Source organism: Acomys russatus, chromosome 17 (assembly GCF_903995435.1).
Source record: "Acomys russatus chromosome 17, mAcoRus1.1, whole genome shotgun sequence".
Classification (NCBI taxonomy): domain Eukaryota; kingdom Metazoa; phylum Chordata; class Mammalia; order Rodentia; family Muridae; genus Acomys; species Acomys russatus.
In genome coordinates this window covers 9121988-9142408 of record NC_067153.1, presented here as the reverse complement: position 1 = coordinate 9142408, position 20421 = coordinate 9121988, and the positions used below count along the sequence as shown (strand labels likewise).

The following is a 20421-nucleotide window of genomic DNA, read 5'->3' as shown; positions in this document are numbered from 1 at the left end:
TCAAAGCTTTCCTTTCACCTGCAAACAAAATAACATGATTCCACAAGCAAGGTGGATGTAGATGTTTATGTATTTATCAGTCTTACCTGCTCCTACTCCCTGTATGCAGGACCCTGGCTTCAAGCTTCCTCAGCTGAGGGTGACTAAGCTTGGGGAAAATCACACCTGTGTGCATGCAGCTCTTCCTCCTCCGTCTTTACTAGTCTCCATGGAGGCATTGAATGTAGCCTTGAGCTTCTAGCCTCCCCCTTGATGGCTGTCCCTCTGTCTTTACTTCCTACTGACTGATATATGTGGCCTGCATCTTTCCCAGCACATTTTCCAGAATTTCATGTTAATTTCTTTAACCCAGGAAATTATAAAATATCTTTTTTTTTGGTAAGCCCCTCCCAACACAGAAACTTCACAGCTGTTGATTGTCAACCTTGGATTTAGCCCACTGAAGTTTTTGAACTTAGCTCCTTCTTAACCTGTTCTTAGGAGGAAGGGCAGCAACATCTTGCTTACAGACTTGTAAAGATGTTTACTGCTGAGAGTAGAGTCTGTGGCAGTTCTTCTAACGGGACACTTATGGATAACTTATACTGCTCCTTCAAGACAGGGGCTCACCACACTCACCAACAGACCTTCTGCATATAAAGCCAAGGAACAGAGATTCCCGGGTATTTCTCTTAGTGGCAGCTTTACGACAGGCAGTCACTAATGCCCTGGGGACAGACTCGGTTAGTTTTGAAGACAATTATCTCTATAAACGAAGCTTCCTATTGAAACAAGCATTTCCCTCTGAGCAGCTATGTACTTTCTGGGAATTCCTGTTTCTGACAAGAAATTAAATGCATCTTTTAGCTTGCATTTCTGTGTGTCTATGTTGAAAAAAAAATACACAAGAAATTACAATTCTTTGCATCAAAATTTCCTCATGTTTTTCTTGGGCTAGGTGTTTCAGCAGTACAAGGAGATTCTTCTCATACAGGCTTGAATTGTGGACGAAAAATAACCTTTGGAAAACTTGTCTTATCTGCTTTCTTTAATAATTTGTATGAAAGAAAGACGAAGCTCATAGGCTACAAGAACTGGGTCTGGTTTCAATTTAGCTTTTTCTATAAAAAGTCAACACTTCCTGTGAGCATTATCAGACAAAACAAATAAAGGATCAGAGACAATTATTTTATTAACTTGGAAAAAGTACAAGCTGAAATTCAGCTTTTTTTTTTTTTCTTTAAGGTTTTGGCAAAATTAATGAATATTGGTCCTTTCCTCTCCCTGTATTTTAAAAGTATAATGTGACTCTTGAGGCCAATGTGAAGTCAACATTGCTTTTCTTTAAATTCCAGTGTTTCCCCTTTTATTAAACTACTGAAGGACAAATGAAAATAATCAGCATCTGTTTCATAGCATCAAAGTTCTTTGTGTAATTATGATTGACATAACTAAACATACTCATTTTCATGAATGCATATGGAATAGCATCCTTGCATTTTATTTATAACAGAAGAATTTATTCTTTTCGATAAAGTTTATATCTGCCTCCTTATCATCAGAACAGAATTATGTATATGATTTTCATGTTTTTTCCCAGGGTATTTAAAATAAAAGAATGATCTGTGATAAGTTATTATATACAAAGACATATAAATGCTTTTGAGCTATGCACTACTATGGTTTGTGCATGATTTAATTTCTTTCTATCAGTCCCATAATCAAAAGTTCCCTCCTGGTGCAGAGACAACTTCCTGCCTCTTTCATTCAGATAATTTTATTCATTAACATATTCATCCTAATTGGTACCTAGTTATCGAATGTCATATTTATATGAATCTTTACTCTTACTGCTTCCCATACTCACTTGTGGAACTCTTTGAGCACTCTGAATGTCAGGCCTACTTCAGACACTGTGAACTAATATGTCTGGGGGAGAGGAAGGCTCTCTGTTCATAAATAACACACAGCTATTTTTAATACTCACTTCCAAGTAAAAGGAACCATCGGAAATACTAGTGATTAGTTATTAATGCGAGTATAAGATCTTACAATTTCCTGGGTATATTCCAAGGAGTGGAATAGCTGGGAAGGAGGAATGGGAGGATACAAGGGATGGGATAACCATTGAGATGTAATATGAATATATTAATAAAATATTTTTTAAAACTTACAATTTCCTCTTCTACACCCTAAATCATTTAATTATTTAGAAAGAGGACAAGTGTAGAGAAGGAGACAAGTATTTTCTCACCAAGATGTGTTGACTCAAAAACACAACACTGATCTTAGAGGGGATAAGATACAGTTTATTAGGCTTGGGATCCATGGCTTGGGGACAGGGACTTAGGTTACCCCACATTCTATGTTCTATCATGGAAGTAATTTCATGAAATTGTTTATAGTAACACAAGAAAATATTCGTAAGTCAAACATTAAAAATATATTACTGCAAACACAAGAGAGGAGGGTTAGAGTAAAATGGGAGAGGTCTGCTGTAGTCCTGGGAAGCTCTTTGCATCATTAGCCTTTTGATTGGTGGAAACTAGGATTTTGTTAAGTTCATGTATTCCAAGATGTTTTACCTGATTGTTATAGGACATTAGGTGACACAGAACTAGGCAAGGAAAAGGTTACTTGGAGGGCTGAGATAAACTGTAATTAGGCCCTGGACCTCCAACATTGCAGGGTCTCCACTATCACTCAATCAGCTAACCAGCCTGGCAGAAGGCTCCGTCTGAATGGTGAGCTTCAGTCTGGGAACTCTCATCACAGCAGGCAAGCAGCAGAGATTGAGGAGGGGGTGGCCAATGTCTTCGTTTGTGCCACTTTGAAGGCCCATTTGTGGAAACAGTTGGTTTTAAGTTTTCATTTCTTAATTAAGTTCTTGGGTTAAAATAACATTTGTTCCTTTAAGCAGTGCTCAGTTTATGATAACACATTCATGTTTAAAAGCCAGTTGAATAGTGCTATTGATATGCACATTAATTTCCAACCAAGACAAAGGCCCTGGGATACTTAAATCATGCAAAGCAGAAGGATATCTGTGCCCCTCAGATGGCTTACTGTCTTACAGAAGAAGGGCAAAAAGCAAAGAATTTGTATAATGTGGCAGATCTCAGTGGGTTTTTCTTAAGTGCTTTTCACATATGAACACTCAAGTACCTTGGCTGCTTTTCATCCTTATAACACTGTACGTAGAGATATTTTTAACCTCTCTTTTGCAGATGAGGAAACTGACTCTCTGCAGTGGAGTAGAAAGTTCCACTGAAAATGTGTGGTCAAGGAATGCTTCAACTGTAGCAGAGATAAGGGGAGAGGCTCCTTAACGAAGCCAAGCCACTGTTTCCTTCCTTCAGATACATGGTCGTGTCTGATAAACTATCAAACAGTTTACTAATGTGGGAAGCCCTTTTGCTTCCCCCTTTTGCCCTATCAGTCACCTTCATGACAATACAGTTGGTTCTGCCTCACTGCTCATGGCCATTAGACGGTTTTCTCTCCCTCAAACAGCCATATTGCTTCATTGCAGTAAAACATTTTCCCCATTTAGAAAGTTTTCTCGGTGATGTGCATGAAATTAAGATTTGGTTCCCAGATGCCAATTTCAGTGTTTTCTCTTCCGTTGCTTCTTCCTGAAAAAAAAAAATACTCTAGAAAAGTAACTATTTAGTAAGGAATAGTTTTCTTCTTTGAGATCCTTCAGACCTACATGTAGAGAGTGAGAACAGAGGCCTTTGTAGGAATGGGTCTCATGTTCCTTCATTTTTTTTTTTTTTGAGGCTCACCCAGGATCAATGCTCTTTTCCCCGGGGAAGCTGGGGAATTTTATCCACACAACACTTTCAACAACATGGAAATATGTGACCTAAGACTTAGCACTTCATCATTCCCTGCCTCTCTACTCACATTTGATATGATCGCTGAGTCTTTGTTTCGATGCTGCATGACAAAGGGACTTGTGAGTGGCTGGGGGGACAGCTCTGGCTGGTCTGAGGTGGAAACAGCAAGGGAAACCCCAGCGGTCTTCCTTATCACGCAAGCAACTCTTGAAGACGAAGAGTGCTAGCTCAGAGTTTGAGCTTCCTGTCACTTCCCACTCTGTGCATGTCTTGTAGGGGGAAGACTTTGGATTTCTCAGCTTGGAGCACAAGCGTCTGTAAGGTGCTGTAAAATCTTCAGTGCCTCCTAAAAATTACTGATATTTTCCGCTACTGTAAAACTTTCAGCAAGTGTGGCCTGAGTGTTTTAGAAGTAGGGAAGAAAAAAAAAAAAAAGAGGGCCTGGATTAAAACCGCTAGAACCTATATTAACAAAATAAAATAAAACAAAACAAAAATCTGTACATTGTGGCAAATTTTTGTAGTTCCAGTGCTCGGAGACTGAGACAGGAGGATATCAGGGAACTAAGCCCAGCCATTGTATCCAATGATGAGCTCAGATTCAGGAAGAGGTCACTCCTCAAAAAGCAAGAGGGAAAGTGATAAAGAAGACACAATAAAGGAAGATACCAAAGGTCAAACTCTGGCCTCCACATGCACTTGCATGAGTGTGTGCAGACACACACACATACACTCACACACACACACCCCCACAGAGACAGTCAGTGGAATACTAATCGTAATGGATTCTATGTTTTTCTCTGAATTTTGCAAATAGTCCTCCAATGAGTGTCATCCAGATGAATAATGTGCAATTAGTCAAAAAACTAGTTAAGTTGGAGAATAACTTGAAAAATAGACATAAACATATTAACTTTAAAATAAAGCTCTCTCTCTCTCTCTCTCTCTCTCTCTCTCTCTCTCTCTCTCTCTCTCTCTCTCTCTCTCTGTGTGTGTGTGTGTGTGTGTGTGTGTGCATGTGTGGGTGTGTATGCATATGTCTAGCAAACTCTGGGAACTCTAGGCATTAGTTCTAACTATTCAGCTGAAGCAAAATGCACTGTGACCTGTTGTTATCACAATAACAGACATGGCAGAAAAGGATTTGATACCAAAACCTCCTAACTTAGGGGAAGTAATTCTATTGGCAGAGGCAAAGGAGCACTTTAGAGCACTATTAGTGCATTATTAGGCACTAAGAGCCAGCATATCTATTCATTTCTTAGCTTGATTAATGAAGAGAAAGTTAAGAAAACTTCTGTTTAACTTAAAAATTGCTATTACGTTGGAAAAGAAAGAAACAATTTCCATACTTTGTCACCTGTATTGAGATAATAAGGGCTGCTATAATTATTATTATACTTTTTCCACATTTTAAATACATATTAATCGTTCATTAACAAATGCTTTAATTAACTATGGTCTATTTCTTTATAAAACAGCCATGTATATATTCTGGATAAACATGATTAGAGAGTTGGTCCAGATGAGGTTTATAGAATGTTCTCAAACACTTGGCTCAGTCTAGAAGCTGACACTTTTATTTTTTTTTTTTTAACTAACTCTGAGTATGACTAAGAATGAACAAAATGGTCTGTGACAAGGACTGAGTTTCGGTGTCACTTCTTTGAAGTGCTATGATATCTCTCCCTTTGCCTTCCTCCCTCCCTTCCTTCTTTCCTTTCAATGTCTGTAAAACGTAGTGCCCATGACTCGCTGTATGCCACTTCTTCATTTGTGTTTGAGAATTCACAGACACAGCCCTGCTTCTGTCTCCAGGCAGCTCAAACTGCTTCAGTCAAACAGACGTGTAGATGAGGAATTGCACTGTCATCAGGTATTGCCAAGGAAGTGTTTCCTGAACAGCTGTGAAATGCCCCGAATCTATATAGCAATTTCTCAGCTTCTTGCTTTTGTCAATATCTTCAGTGTTAACAATCAGTTGGGAGACCATTCTTTTTCCTAAAAAAAAATTTTTTTTGAAACTTTGACAATACTCCCTTGGATGACTCCAAAGAAGACAGTAAGGCCCAGTGAGAGTCAGATACATTGGAGCCAGCCAGGCCTTCCCTCACTAGCTCTTGCTTGTCATCTTTCCTCCTCCAGACCCAAATCTTTGCCAATGAGGAATCTAAGTGATGACATTCATTGTTCTCTGGCCTTGATTACTAAAATTAACTGTGATCTCACTGAAAGAATTGAACCATCTGGAAAGTTATAGTATAATTGGTCTCCTGAATATTGAAAACAACAAATACAATACTATTAAATAAGGCGTAGTATACTAATATTATTCATTTAGAAATACTCAAATTCCATTTAAAATGTCTAAAACTTTTTTTTAAAAAAACTTTGTCAAAATAAACCTTTGAGTTGGGGATTGTTTTCTGATTAATCTTACTAACTAGATTAATAATTTAACCTGAGAATGTCACAGTAAACGGATTTTACTATGGTAATATTTAAGTGTAAACTTCAGTGGGGGAGAATCAGAGCAGAAGAGTACTAGAATAAGCTTGCAATTAAAACTAAGTGTAAAAAGCAGACCAAACTATCTTCATTTGTTATTGTTATCTAGAAAATCGATGTAGAACATGAAGACATTACCCCCGAAGAAAGTGTGCATGTCTCTCTGTTCCCCCCGGGAGTAAAGCGTGCGTGTCTTTCTTCGTTTCCCCCCCCGAGTAAAGTGTGCGTGTCTCTCTTCGTTCCCAGGGTTTTGGAAATCCCTCTGGTGAATACTGGCTGGGGAATGAGTTTATTTTTGCCATAACTAGTCAGAGGCAGTACATGCTGAGAATCGAGCTGCTGGACTGGGAAGGGAACAGAGCCTACTCACAGTACGACAGGTTCCACATCGGAAACGAAAAGCAGAACTACAGGTAAGCCAAGCTCAGTACTGCACTCAGCAGGCTTCAACCTCGCCACCCAGTGATAACGTTAACCACAAAGCAGGAAACAATGTAGATGATCCCCGGCAATAACATCCAAGGTTGCTGTCTAAGCCTATGATGATGAGATAATGAACACCCTGTAAAAATGTCCCCCAGGTTTCAATGTTAAGTCCTATAGATGGACACATTGTTTTCGGCTCAGTCCCAGATCATGGTGAACTAAGAAAGTATATGTGGCTCCACTGTACTTGCTATGAAGGTGGGATGGCTTCATACGTCTAAGAGTAATACTGGTAACTATGTGACTCAATGGCTTCTAGTAATCTCTGTTTATAAACAGGAGACTCTAAGGTTTTATTATTTTTACTTTTATTAAGTTTTAATTTTTTTTTTCAAATCACTTCCAAAATAACTAGAGAAAAATTGTGTAGTGTTGAGTAATTTGCATAAGATGAACCAAAGCATTGTCAAGAGAATTTTTTAAATAACATACAGTGCAAAAATAAATCTAAATGATGAAGTCAGTCCACACAATAGAATGTGAAACTAGAAAAACTATGCTATTAATTTTAAATGTTTCTGACGGCTTTTTCCATAAGCAGCTCATAGCTTAGGAGAAGTGAAAACTATGGCTAAAGGGATAATGTAAACACTTCCTACATTATAACCCTGTTCTAAGGACTCGATTAGACACTGGCTGTTTTCAGTCTCACAACCTCATAGTCAAGCTTTGTGAGTATCAAGCTCCTGAAAATCTGTTTGGCATTCCTCAAGACCAGGAGAATATTTCTGTAGGTATCATTTCTTGACCTACCAATACAATACTCATCACACAGCATATCTTTACTTGCATGTGCCTTGATTTCATAACAGGTAAAGAGGACTTGCAATGACTTTTGACTATCAATAGTCTCCATTTGTCTTGAAAACCTAACCGTGTACATTAAAGGAAGTGACAAATGACTGCATGTGACTTGGAATGCTAACAAACAAAGTTCTGTGGTTTTTCATCCAGTGTGGCTGGCTGTGTCTTCAGAGACGAACTATTTCTGATTCTTGTTTGTCTTTTTAGTCATAACAATCAATCCATGGGAACTAAAATCCACATCTCTTTTAATGGCATTACTCATTTTGAATCTGTTACATATATAATTATACTTTTGGAGATGTAGTCATTTTCTTTACACATAGTATGTTATGATGTCACATAACAAAGAATAAGAAATAATAGACCTGAGAAGTAGATAGTCTCAGGGTGAGAGCAAGGGGATACTTTATGGCAGCTGCAGAAACCAACCAAGAAACATTTACAAAATGCAATGGAGTGTAAGATGAAAAGTTTCTAAGGAGCTCAATATTTTGAGAGTTTTGTAACAAGAAAAACCACTGTAAAACATCAGGGGTATGCTTATGTAAATGTTTTGACCTGAAACTTGAAACTCTATGAAACTTGGCTAATGTCAGACAACTTGACAATAGAACCAGCAAGTAATGACTCTAGTCTTTTTCTAGGCTCCTGAAGAATTTGCCCTGGTTTCGTTCCAGAACGCCACTCAGATTGCTATATGCGGTTGTGATGGAAGGGGTGTGTGTGTGTGTGTGTGTGTGTGTGTGTGTGTGTGTGTGTGTGTGTGTGCATGAGTGCGTGTGGTGTGTATGAATGTGAGATGGGGTGGTATTTGAAGGGTAAAGTTAGGGCAAGTTTAAGATAGCCAGCATCTGCAAGACTTCCTATGTCAGATGTGCATTACCCTTGCACATGTATACAAAAGGAGCTTTGGCTTCCTGTTAGAGCCCTGCCACTACCATACCTTTCTTAAATCCTCCTTAAATCTTTTGTATGCACAATACCTCTGCCCACATGTCTTTCACACACATGATACAGAGCTATGGTTAAATTAAAAAATAGGTCTTCAAGCTTTGGTATGGTGTACGCTGTATGCTTTTCTTTCATGAAACAATGTTTGAAACGAGAAACAGAATTATAAAGCTAGAAGCACTGTGATTTAGTGTAATACTTCTGGCGTTAAACAAAAGAGAGCCAAGACCAGAAAATGTACACTATTATTGTCAAGGATACAGAGGCAATTTTTACTATCATCTTTTTCATGGTCGTTACGGTATCACTAGAACAAAGTGGGTGGTTCTGGCTTTCTCTCTCAGGAATATCTAACAAATGTAGATCTGCCATAATTACCTCCCATAAAATTAAGTCTAGGATTCTTGTTTTCATCACATAGGAAATTATGACACACTAAGCCTGCTTGGGTAGAAGGTTAAAATAGGTATACCATAGAATATACTGCTCATTCTTTCTATAAAGGTTATTATTGGAGTTTGAATGGAAGCAATTTCCCATTTGTGTGTGTGTGTGTGTGTGTGTGTGTGTGTGTGTGTGTGTGTGTGTTGGGATGCTTGGTCCCAGCCTGCTGGCTCTGAACTATAGGGCGGTGGCGCTTTTATTGGGCCTCCCTGGATGCCTCGGGTGACTAGAGAATTGGCCTTGAGGTCTTATAGCCTGGCTCCGCTTCCTGTCTGCTCTCTGCTCTTTGATTGTAGATACTATGGAAATGCCCACCTCACATGAGTGCTCTTGTGACTTCCTCATCACAGACTGTAGCACTTTATATTCTGTGTATCAGTGGTTTGTGTAGCAGCTGTGTCTGAGAACCAGAGTCATGCTTGGTGTGCATGGAGGCCAAAAAATGGCATCACGTCTCCAGGAGCTGGGGCTCAACTTGGTCCTTAGCACCCTGTGGGTACTGGGAATTGAATCCAGGTCCTCCACAGGAGCAGCCAGGGCTCTTAAGCACCCAACCATCAGTCTAGCCCCTGTAGTACTTCTTAATCAATAAACCAAAATAACCCCTTCCTTCTTTGAGTTGTTTTTATCAGGTATCTTATCACAACAATGAGAAAATTCACCTGTACAATGGAAGAGAAGCCTAAATACAAAAGCTAGTTTCTTGATGATTCTCTCGACCCCTGTCATCCATGCTTCTCCAGGGACAGTAACGCATGCACGTACCTGCATACTGTTCCAGCTGTCAGGATGAGCTCTTACTCCACTCTTTTATTCTTCTTCTGAGCTAAGTTTCCTCTGAACAAGTCAAACTTCTAGCACCAATATGTGCAGAGTAGTTTACACTGAGTGACATTATCTTCCCATATTAATGCACATGCATAGCGATGTTTGAAGGAAGACACATTTTTAAAGATTAGGAAAGTGAGGTTAGTGTCCCTTGCTCTACTCAGATTCAGTTGGTGGCATTCCAACTGAAATTCAAATACTTGAGTGTTATTGTTTCAAGTTGTTACATGCTCCATGATGTTTTAAAGTGTTTTAAATTAAGTTCAAAGGGTTGTCCTTCTAAAATTTTAACATTTTAGTTTTATTTTATATTTTATAGATACTTCTTAATGGAATAGTACATTTGCTTTTGCTTCTTCCATTCCATTTCCTCCCTCCAGCCCTTCCTACTTACTCTCACGTGAACCCCTCTACTTGTAAGTTGATAGCCTCTTTTACCTTTAATATACTTGCTACAGACATACACACATGAGCAAACACATATATACACAAATATACATAAATAGAACCTATTGAGTCTGTTTCTGCTGTGTATCTATGGTTTCAAAGCTCACCACTCTGCACTGTGTAACCAATAAGAGGGATCGTGCATGGAATAGGCTAATTCTCATCCAAGCAATCAATAGTCACATGCAGTTCTTAGAAATTTTATTATTAAGTACTTGTAGCTGTAGTCACAGACCTGATTTTAAAAAAGAAAACAAGTCCTCATGTTCCTGACATATTGTTTAAAAGTAAGTGTTATGAATGGATAGAGTTGCTTAGAAATGTGCATATAATGCACATTTCCTTTTTAGCCTCCAAGGAAACTTCGAATGATTTTCTGTGAAATTGTAAAAACACAATTTACAGAACCCAAGAGAGCATGAATCAGAAAAAAATAATAATAATGTACGAGTGTCATGATAAACATAACACATGGAATGACACGCAATCAATGTGAAATTATTAAACACCTCCCCTGGAGGGCTGGCATTATACGTAGCCTTGTCATCTAACACCCACGCCTTTGTGAAACCTTCCTACCTCTAGTCTTGCTCCTCTCAAATACCTCTTCACCACTATAGCTCAGATGATTTTTCAATAGACAATCAGATCTGGTATTTATCCTCTTTCAAAGTTTTTTAAAGTATATTTTATTAATTTATTCAAATTGCATCTCAATTGTTATCCCAACCCTTGTATCCTCCCATTCCTCCCTCCCTTCCATTTTCCCCTTACTCTCCTCCCCTATGACTGTGACTGAGGGAGACCTTCTCCCCTCATATATGCTCATAGGGTATCAAGTCTCTTCTTTGTATACTCACTTATATCTGGACACTAGCTCAAGGGGCATGTCCCATGAAAGTCTTCATTTACCAAGAAAATGGGACAGAGGGGAGGGCATCCTACTGGGACTCTAGGTGAGAGAAGCATGGGAGAATGGGGAAATAGAACGATCCAGAGGGTCCTAGAAACCTACAAAAAGAACATTATGATGGGCAGATCTGGGCCCATGTGTCCTGTTCAAACTATGGCACCAGCCAAGGACAATACATGCAGTAAACTTCGAACCCCTACACAGATCTAGCCAATGGACAGGACATTCTCCACGATTAAATGGAGAGTGGAGTCTGACTTTCACATGAACTCTGGTGCCCCATATTTGACCACATCCCCTGGATGGGGAGGCCTGGTGGCGCTCTTTCAAAGTTTTGACTAATGTTTTAACACCTACTAGTGAAGTCTACCACTAAGACTTTCTTGCTTTTTATCACTACTGACTTAACCAACTGTCGCCACCAGTCTTGTTCCATTCAAACGCTTTCTCATTTTGATGTTTCAGTAACTGTGGACAACATTTCTAAGTTTCCTGCCATGGTGGTGCCTAACCAAACCCTGCATCCACAAACCTAACTTTATTACACGAATATGTTTTATACAATTCAGATGCTGTCTTAACCGAGGATATCTTCCCTGAAACCTTCCCTAGTAAATGCTGTTGTGTGCCGGTCCATTATTCCCTTGAAATCTGGATCACACACATCCTGGGAATCTGGTGGCAGACTGCTTGCAGCTGAAGCCTCCTTTCTAAATATTGCAGTGGTCAAGAGGACTCATTTTACCCATGGTCATCCCTCCTTTCTATAAGCAAATTGTGTTCAATGATTGGTCAGCATAGGAGTGTAAACCCCCATCCTTGTACAAGGCCAAGGGGAACAATTTTCTTACTGTGGCTTGGTTTTAGAACTACCTCTCCAGCCACAATGTCCTGATCCTATAACTACACCATATAAGTCATAAGTGCTCTCTAAAGCACCCCCATACTGATTTTCTAGAGAAACATTACTATCATTCTCAAGGCAATTTGGAACCTGTGCTTTGACCTGTGAATGGCTTTCCATCATCTACATTCTATTATATCATTAATAACAACAACAACAACAACAACAACAACAACAACTTACTTATTAACTAAATCTAGCCAGTATTCTTTTTCTCTGTATGTTACACTTATTCTTGTTCCATTTGCATAGAAATTCAAGTTGTAACTATTAGCAAAATTTTACCAATAGTTGATAAATAATATAAGTGCATATATATTTGCTCTGTACCAGATGTTTTGCTTTCACATCAGAAAACTGAATGCAGCACTTTGCATAAAATCACAGGAATTATTATGAGTACAAGGAAGAATTTGAACTTTGGTCTTATAAATACATACTATACATATGGCTATTCCCCAGTGAAGGAAAATTCTTTATCTATTTTTTTAATTAAATAAAATCAAACCACACAATATATGACAGCGTCTTCTTCTAACTCTGTCTTGTTTGTAGGCACATTGCTTCATCTCCTTAGTTCTCAATTTTTCTCCTTCATTTTTTCCTTCCTTCCTTTCTTCCATCTCTTCTTTCATTCTTTCGGTGCTTTGTAATAGTATCTCACTCTCTAAACTGGACTGGTCTTGGAACTTACTCTGTATTGCACCATGACCTTAAACTAATGGTAACGTCCCTGCCTTGTTCTCCTAAGGGCTGGCTTACAGGGATGAAATGCCACATCCTGGTGTGGTTCTCAACTTTCATCCATGTAAATTAAGGTGTTTGTGAAGAAGCTTTTTGAAGCTCAAACATTATTTTCTAGATTGGTACTTTAAAGGTATATATTTCTTTTTAAAAGTACAAAAATTGTGTGTACTATGTGAGTGCCTGGTGCCTATGGAGGTTGTAAGAGTGTAAGGGGCACTCTGAACTTGAGTTATGCATGGCTGTGAACTACCGTGTGGGTGCTGCAAACTAAACCCAGCTCCTTTGCAAGAATAGCAATTTCTCTTAACCACTGACTTATCACTCCAGCTGTGGTCCCACTTTCATGTATACATTGCTTTTTCTACTTTATGAGTTTTTTTGCACTACTTGATAAACAATTGGATTTTTATGTCTGTAATAAATATTTAAGTGTTTCTGTCAGGTTAGGGATTAGAGTGGCCTTTTACTTCTCATAAAAGTTTGTATCTCAAAACACAGTTAAAAATAAATATACAATCATCAACACAATAATAAATTCAACTTCAAAAATCTAACAGATTAATTATGAAGTTGAAAAGATGCTGTGTTCAGTGAGTGAAAAGAAAACAATTCTGAAAATCAGGGTTGTGCAGTCTGTAAAGAAATCTGAGTTCATTGTCTGTAAAACCAACATGAATATGCTAGTCCTAGTTACGCAGGAAAATACAGCTGTGGTGTTTGCTATGGAAATTACATTAAAATAAATGCTTACAATGCTGCATGGTAGACAGGCCAGGATAATGTGTTTTGACCACGGTCACTTCCTCTCCTCCACCTCTTCCTAGATCCACCCACCTTTCTTACCCAATCAAATTTTGTTATATCTTTTTTTTTTTCTTTTCACTTTTCAATCTTTTAATACGCTGTCCAAATATTCTTAGATGTATTATCTGTTGCTGGAGAATAGTATACTTATCAAGGATAACACTTTAGAGAATATTGGTTGTTCCTACTCTAGAAGCTAACAATTGTCAAAAACTGCAAAGCTATATAGACTTGGTACCCTCTGAGCATATACAGGGGGAGGAGGTCCCCCCTCAGTCACAGTCATAGGGGAAGGGAATAAGGGGAAAATGGGAGGGAGGGAGGAATGGGAGGATACAAGGGATGGGATAACAATTGAGACGTAATATGAATAAATCAATAAAAGATATTTAAAAACTGCAAAGATAGAGTGAGATAGTGTTCAACATTTCCCTGTCCACTGTGGAATTGGATTTGTGCCGGTTTTGTACATGGTGTTCCAACCTCTGCGAGTTCATACATACAGCTGTCATGCTCATGCTGTGTCCAGAAGACATTCTCACTTAGTCATCCACCACCTCTGAGTCTTAACGTTCTTCTTCCCCACTCCATGTCCCTTGCACAATGATCCTTGAGACTTGATGGGTGGTGGTGGTGGTGGTGGTGGTGGTATATGTATTCTTTTAGAGGTGACAGCTGTGTAGTCTCTTTTCTAGGCACATTGGCCAGTGTGGATCACTGTGTTCTTCCCCATCTATTAAAAGTGATGCTTGAGTGACTCACTGACACATGGATATGAAGAGAAGCAGCTGCCAGTACATTTGATGTTATCTGCACCACAGTAGGCTTTACCCTGGTGCCTATGGCCTGTCTAGCCACATGTTCTAACCCTGGTAATAGTACCAGGGATGGGTTTCATGTCATGAAGCATGACTTAAATCCAAGTAGTTGGTTACTTCCACTAACTTCGTGTACCTGTTGCACAGGTGGGCGTGTCTCACAGGATAGTCAGGGTATGACTAATGATTATGTTTCCCTTCCACTAGCTTGTATAGTTCCATGCAGTACTATGAAGCCTAACTAGTAAGGACGAAGTTCCCATATCACTATCAGTGGCATTTTGCCTTGTTCTATGGCTCAAGTATTTGGATCAACATTTGATTTGTGCTTATATAAAACAAAAAGAGTGTGTAAGAGAGTGTCCTGAAATAAGCAAGATGAAGCAGTATACTTTAACTGTATCATAGGCAAATCACCTATCATATTTGTGGCTGAATTCTTTTATATTTATGTGAAAAGATACTTTCATCAGAAATATTACATAAGCTTGTTTTGTGCCTTGTAAACTTAAATTTAGTGACACAAAGCTCAAAGGTACTCAGGTGTTAATTTCAATTTATTTTTATTGAGAGGCTGGAGGGGTGGCTCAGTAGTAAAGAGCCCTGGATGCTCTTCTTGTGGACCCAGGTTCAATTCCTAGCATTCACAACTATCTGACGCTCCAGTCCCAGGTGACTTGATGAACTCTTCTAGATTCCATGCATGCAAGCCTCATACATGGTGCACAGACATACATGCAGACAAACATCCATACACATAAGTAAACATATACTTTTTATAAATAGTGTAATAATATAATCCATGCTGAAATCTACCTTTATTGTCTTAACAACCTCCTTTTCTTCTTAATATTTATTTATTTATTATATGGATTTAGAATCCAAAATATATCCACTCATTGCTTTAGTCATAACTCTAAATGTCATACACTTAGGACGTACTACCACATACTAAATGCTACCCAAAAAATTACTGTAAATTAATTTAAAAATAGTAGTGCTTATATAAAATTGATATCATTGAAGATTTCAGTCTTTTTCAGGACATCTATTTTCTTTATTAGTTTTTCTTGATTCAATTGAAATCATATCTTTTAGAAAAATGATTGGTCCATTTCACATTTTCTAGCACTAAAACCCATAAAGGTTCAATTTGTCCCATTGTTGGTTGGGCTAAGTTAAATTATGAAGAATCAAAGTTTATATAATTTATTAAGTTCATAATTTTTGAAAATGTTTTAGCAGTGATCCTCCTCTTGTTAATGTCTTAAAAGTTTGTGATACATCATTGAAAACTGCTATTTTATGAAATTATAACTCAAAAGTGCTACTTATCAATCAAAAACAAATTTAATTGTACTATGACTTTTTAGGAGAGAATAAGTAAATAAAGATTTTCTAGCCATACTGTAAAAACATATAATTTAAAATTACATATTTTACTAGATAGTAATTTTACACTTTTTTCCAACTAGACCTTGGGGAATTTTTAAAAATATAAACTTAATTTTTTGTTATGTGTTTGTGGTTTGGAAACAATTAGTAAATCCTATAGTTTCATAGACAATAGAATGAGTCTGTCTGTACCTAGCAGAAAACGTGAATTATTTACATCTGAAGATAGTGTGTAACACTTTATAATGCCCTCTAATCATGATGTGCCTACGCCATTTATAACTCAAATGGGTGGATATTGAATTTGCTATCTCCATGTCTAGGGGTTTTAGTGGTAATGTCTGGCCAGAATTAACTAAATAATGGCTATCACAAGCTTTGTTGGAAAAAATTCTATATGAATAGATGAATAAAATATTGAGAAAATTATGGTGTGTGTGTGTGTGTGTGCGTGTGTGTGTGTGTGTGTGTGTGTGTGTGTGTTTGAAATATTTTAGCCATGAAGCACATCTTTTTTGTCCCAGTTTTATTTTTGGTTGGAATCTTTATTGGGAAGTGATTTGATGTGACCTATCAAATAGCGCACTGGGAACTCAAAGACATGAACTCTAGACTTGGATCTGCAGTTGCTTTTCCGAATGACCTTGGACACGTTGCTTCACTTTTCTAAACCTCAGATCCTCGGGAGTAAAATGAGGAGGTAAAGCCGAACTTCATTCCAAGTGTACAAAACAAATTCATATGAACTGAAAAGAAATCTCTTGAGCTCTCCATGTAAATTTGAGCCCTGCAGTTTTTGGAGGTATTGGAAAACGTGCTTCACGTTTTTTTCTTTTTTCTTTTTTTAGTGAAATGTTTCTTATTTTTCTGATCCTTGAGGCTACATGGCCCTACAGTCCTGGCTGGAACCAGTAGCAGATGTTGTGAAATATTGAGAAGGAAGTTATTTCTGCAGAACTCCAACGCTCTCTTAAATAGCTAACATAGGTTTCCAAACTGAAGTTTGAAGTAGTTTCATTTGAGCATTACCGAGCATCTCTGTTCCCTGTTACCTCTCTGTTGAAACAGGCTCTCTCTATGGATTCGACTTGTCAGCTACTTTATCTCAGGCTCGATTACAGCAATGTGCCACCACCATACTTGACTGCAATTAGTTCTCCAATTTAGTAGAAGATCTAATTCTATTTAACATGTTGTTTTCCTGTGATAATTTCCAAATCCCAGAAATAATAGTTTTAATGAATGGAATTAATATTATATATTTCTTGTCCGAGATGAAGTTTTTATGCAGTACAACCACTTTGGAGGGTAGGTGAAGAGATAGATTGTAAATAGCCACACAAGCAATATAATGCCACAAACACCAACAAAATAACATAGAGTGAGTAAGGGGCCATAGCCTATTTGAGAAAGCTGGGAAAACTCACCAAGAATAGCCTAAATTATTATAGAATGGGAAAAAAGAGTTATATGGAGAATAATGCATACAGAGTTAGCAATGGAAGCAATAGCTGGTTTAGAAGTTATGTTTAAGGGAGTGGAATGCTGAACACACAGGAGTCACTTGTTCTCAGCGTCTTGTGCAGCTATGAGGCTCTGCATTAGCTGTTTACTGCAAAGAGAGGATTTATTTATCAGAACTGGGCGAAGCATTAGTCTGTAGATATAAATCAATATTTAGTGGAGACTTTGGCAACATATCCATTTAGCAATACATGAGTATTAGGCCCACTTCTGTGCCTAGGATTTCCTTGGTCATTTGGACCTTTGACTAGGGCCACAGTACTAAGCATGAGTTATTTTCAATGGATCTGGCCTCAGAGCTAATCAGAAATCAGTTATTAAAACCAACCAACATTTCTTGGATGTTTTCCAGATTTGGCATTTTCTTTAATTACCAGGAAACTGGGACAGAGGGGAAGGCATCCTATTGGGACTCTAAATGAGAGACGCATGGGAGAACAGCAAAATAAAAGGATACAGAGGGTCCTAGAAATCTACAAGTAGAACAATATGATAGGCAGATTTGGGCCCAGGGGTCCCGCTCAAACTAAGGCACCAGCCAAGGACAATACAGGAGGTAAACTTTAAACCCCTTCCCAGATCTAGCCAATGGTCAGAATATTCTCCACAGTTGAGTGGAGAGTGTGATACGACTTTCTCACGTACTCTGGTGCCTCACATTTGACCATGTCCCCTGGAGGGGGAGACCTGGTGGCACTCAGAGGAAGGACAGCAAGTAGCCAAGAAGAGACTTGATACCCTATAAGAATATATAGAGGGACGTAATCCCCCTCAGGAACAGTCATAGGGGAGGGGAATAATGGGAAAATGGGGGGGAGAGGAATGGGAGGATACAAGGGATGGGATAAACATTGAGATGTAACAAGAATAAATTAATAAAAAAAACCAACCAACAAAACATGAAAATTATTTCTTCTTCTCAGTGGGTTTAAAGTTTTCTTCCTTGGGCTTTCCTGGGCTTGTCTGGGTCTGTGGAGTGTAGCATGGTCATCCTGTACTTTATGGCTAAAATCCACTTATATGTGAGGACATACCATGCATTTCTCTCTGGGTCTGGCCTACTACTTCTCTCAGGATATTTTCCAGTTACATCCATTTGCCTGCAAATTGGGTGATGTCTTTGCTTTAATGGCTGAATAGTATATTACTGTGTAAATTTACTACATTTTATAAAATCTACTCTTCAGTTGAGGGACATGTAGGTTGTTTACAGTTTCTGGTTACTTATGAATATAGTTGCTATGAACATAATTGAGCAAGTGTCCTTGTAGTATGGTGGAGCATCTTTTGGGTATATGCCTGAGAGAGAGAACTGAAATCGGGGGTTGGGACACCTCTGGGACAGGGAAGGCTACTGGAAGTTTATGTGGGTGACCCTATCTAAGACTCCTAGCAGTGAGGGATATGGAACCTGAAGATGCCACCCCTTGTAGCCAGGTGGGACTTCCAGTGGAGGGTGAGTGACACCAACCCACCCATAAAACCTTCAACCCAATTTGTCTAGCCTACAAGAAGTGTAGGGATTAAGATGGAGGAAAGATTGAGAGAATAGCAAATCAATGACTGGCCCAACTTGAGACCCACACCATAGGAAAGAAATAGGAAAAGAAAGAAAGAAAGAAAGAAAGAAAGAAAGAAAGAAATTAGCCTTTCATTCTAAGAATAGGGAAGAAACACAAATTTTTACTTGCATATATTTGTGATTTCGCTTCACTCTCAAGTCCTTGGTTAAGAACCTGACTTAGATAACAGTTTCATACTAAAGAGATCAGTTCTTCTGAGAGTGAGGATGGATGATGAGGACTGCTTGAGGAAGCAGAGGACAATTGGGAAAGGTTTCCTCAAGGAACTCCCCGGTGCTTTATGAAATGTGAGCAAATGTGTGTGAGGCAAGGAAGTAGGAAAGATGGTGGCAGAGGAGGAGGGAGCTTGGAATTCCAGTAAGAGTGAATAATGGGGACAAAACACAGAGGTAGGAAAGGACACGCCTCACTTAAAGAGTAGCCAACCATCTCCAACGTGGGGGTTCACTGTGGTAGAGATAATCGAAGACCATAATCTATTCTGAAGGCTTGGAATTATACTAATTGTGAAGTTAAGTAAACACAGGGATGGTTTTGGTCCACAGAAGAATCTGCTTACTCTGGACCCTTAACTGCCTGCCTGCTGTAACATTCCATCAAACACAGAAAGAGAAAGTATTTTCCCCTGCAGGGAAGCTCACATAGGGCCTCTCAATGATTTTTAGCATCATAATCACTCCACTCTGTCTTCACTTTAGAAGATGCTGGAAAGGAATCTTCTTGCTTCCTCTAAATAGAAATTTCCAAATGAGAACAGAGCTGCTTCTCCTAGATGTTTTCATACTACAAAACTCTAGCTAAGAGCTCAGACTATTCAATGCTCTAAGTTATTTTCTGGTAAAAGAAAAATCCATAATTCTTTCAAGTAGCTGTTGGCCTGGGATTTTAGATAGAAAAAGTGCATCCAGATAGGGAGCCACTCATTCAGAGTTCACATTGTAAGTCACATGAGAGCTCAAGGGAATTGAAATACACTTTAAGCACCTGCTATATATATTTTTAGGGATTTATGCCATGTATATATGCATTTTGACATTCAAATTTTGCAATGTATGACTAGTAAAGGCAAGGTACACTAGAACTATTTTGTTTTCTTTTGAACTAAGAGCAGATAATTTTTGTATTTTTTAAACTGTGGAAAATAAGGTTTGATTTCTTCAGAATTCACAAAGATTGTATGCATCTTAGTGTGCATGTGGGTGTAGATTCAAAGGAGACTGCTATCTCAATGCTTTACAAAGGAAAGCAAAAAATAACAATATTTGATGTCAGTATTTCCTTTGAAGGAAAATATGATCATCAGTTTTGAAATCATGCAAGCTTCATGGCTGTCTCTGAGAAATGCTGAGAATTGGCTTTTGCTATGATATTAAAACGGGAGTTGCTGTGAAAGTGTTTTATTTTTTTAATTTTTTTTTATTAATTTATTCTTGTTACATCT

General features: G+C 38.3%; 1 protein-coding gene across 1 annotated transcript in view; it reads left to right on the top strand.

Moving 5' to 3' along the window:
- Positions 1-20421, top strand: part of Angpt1 (angiopoietin 1) — a 251103-nt gene that overhangs the window by 206234 nt on the left and 24448 nt on the right. The window contains exon 7 of the mRNA XM_051159533.1: positions 6576-6742. Coding sequence (XP_051015490.1) covers positions 6576-6742 — 167 coding nt within the window. The remainder of the gene's footprint in view (positions 1-6575; positions 6743-20421) is intronic.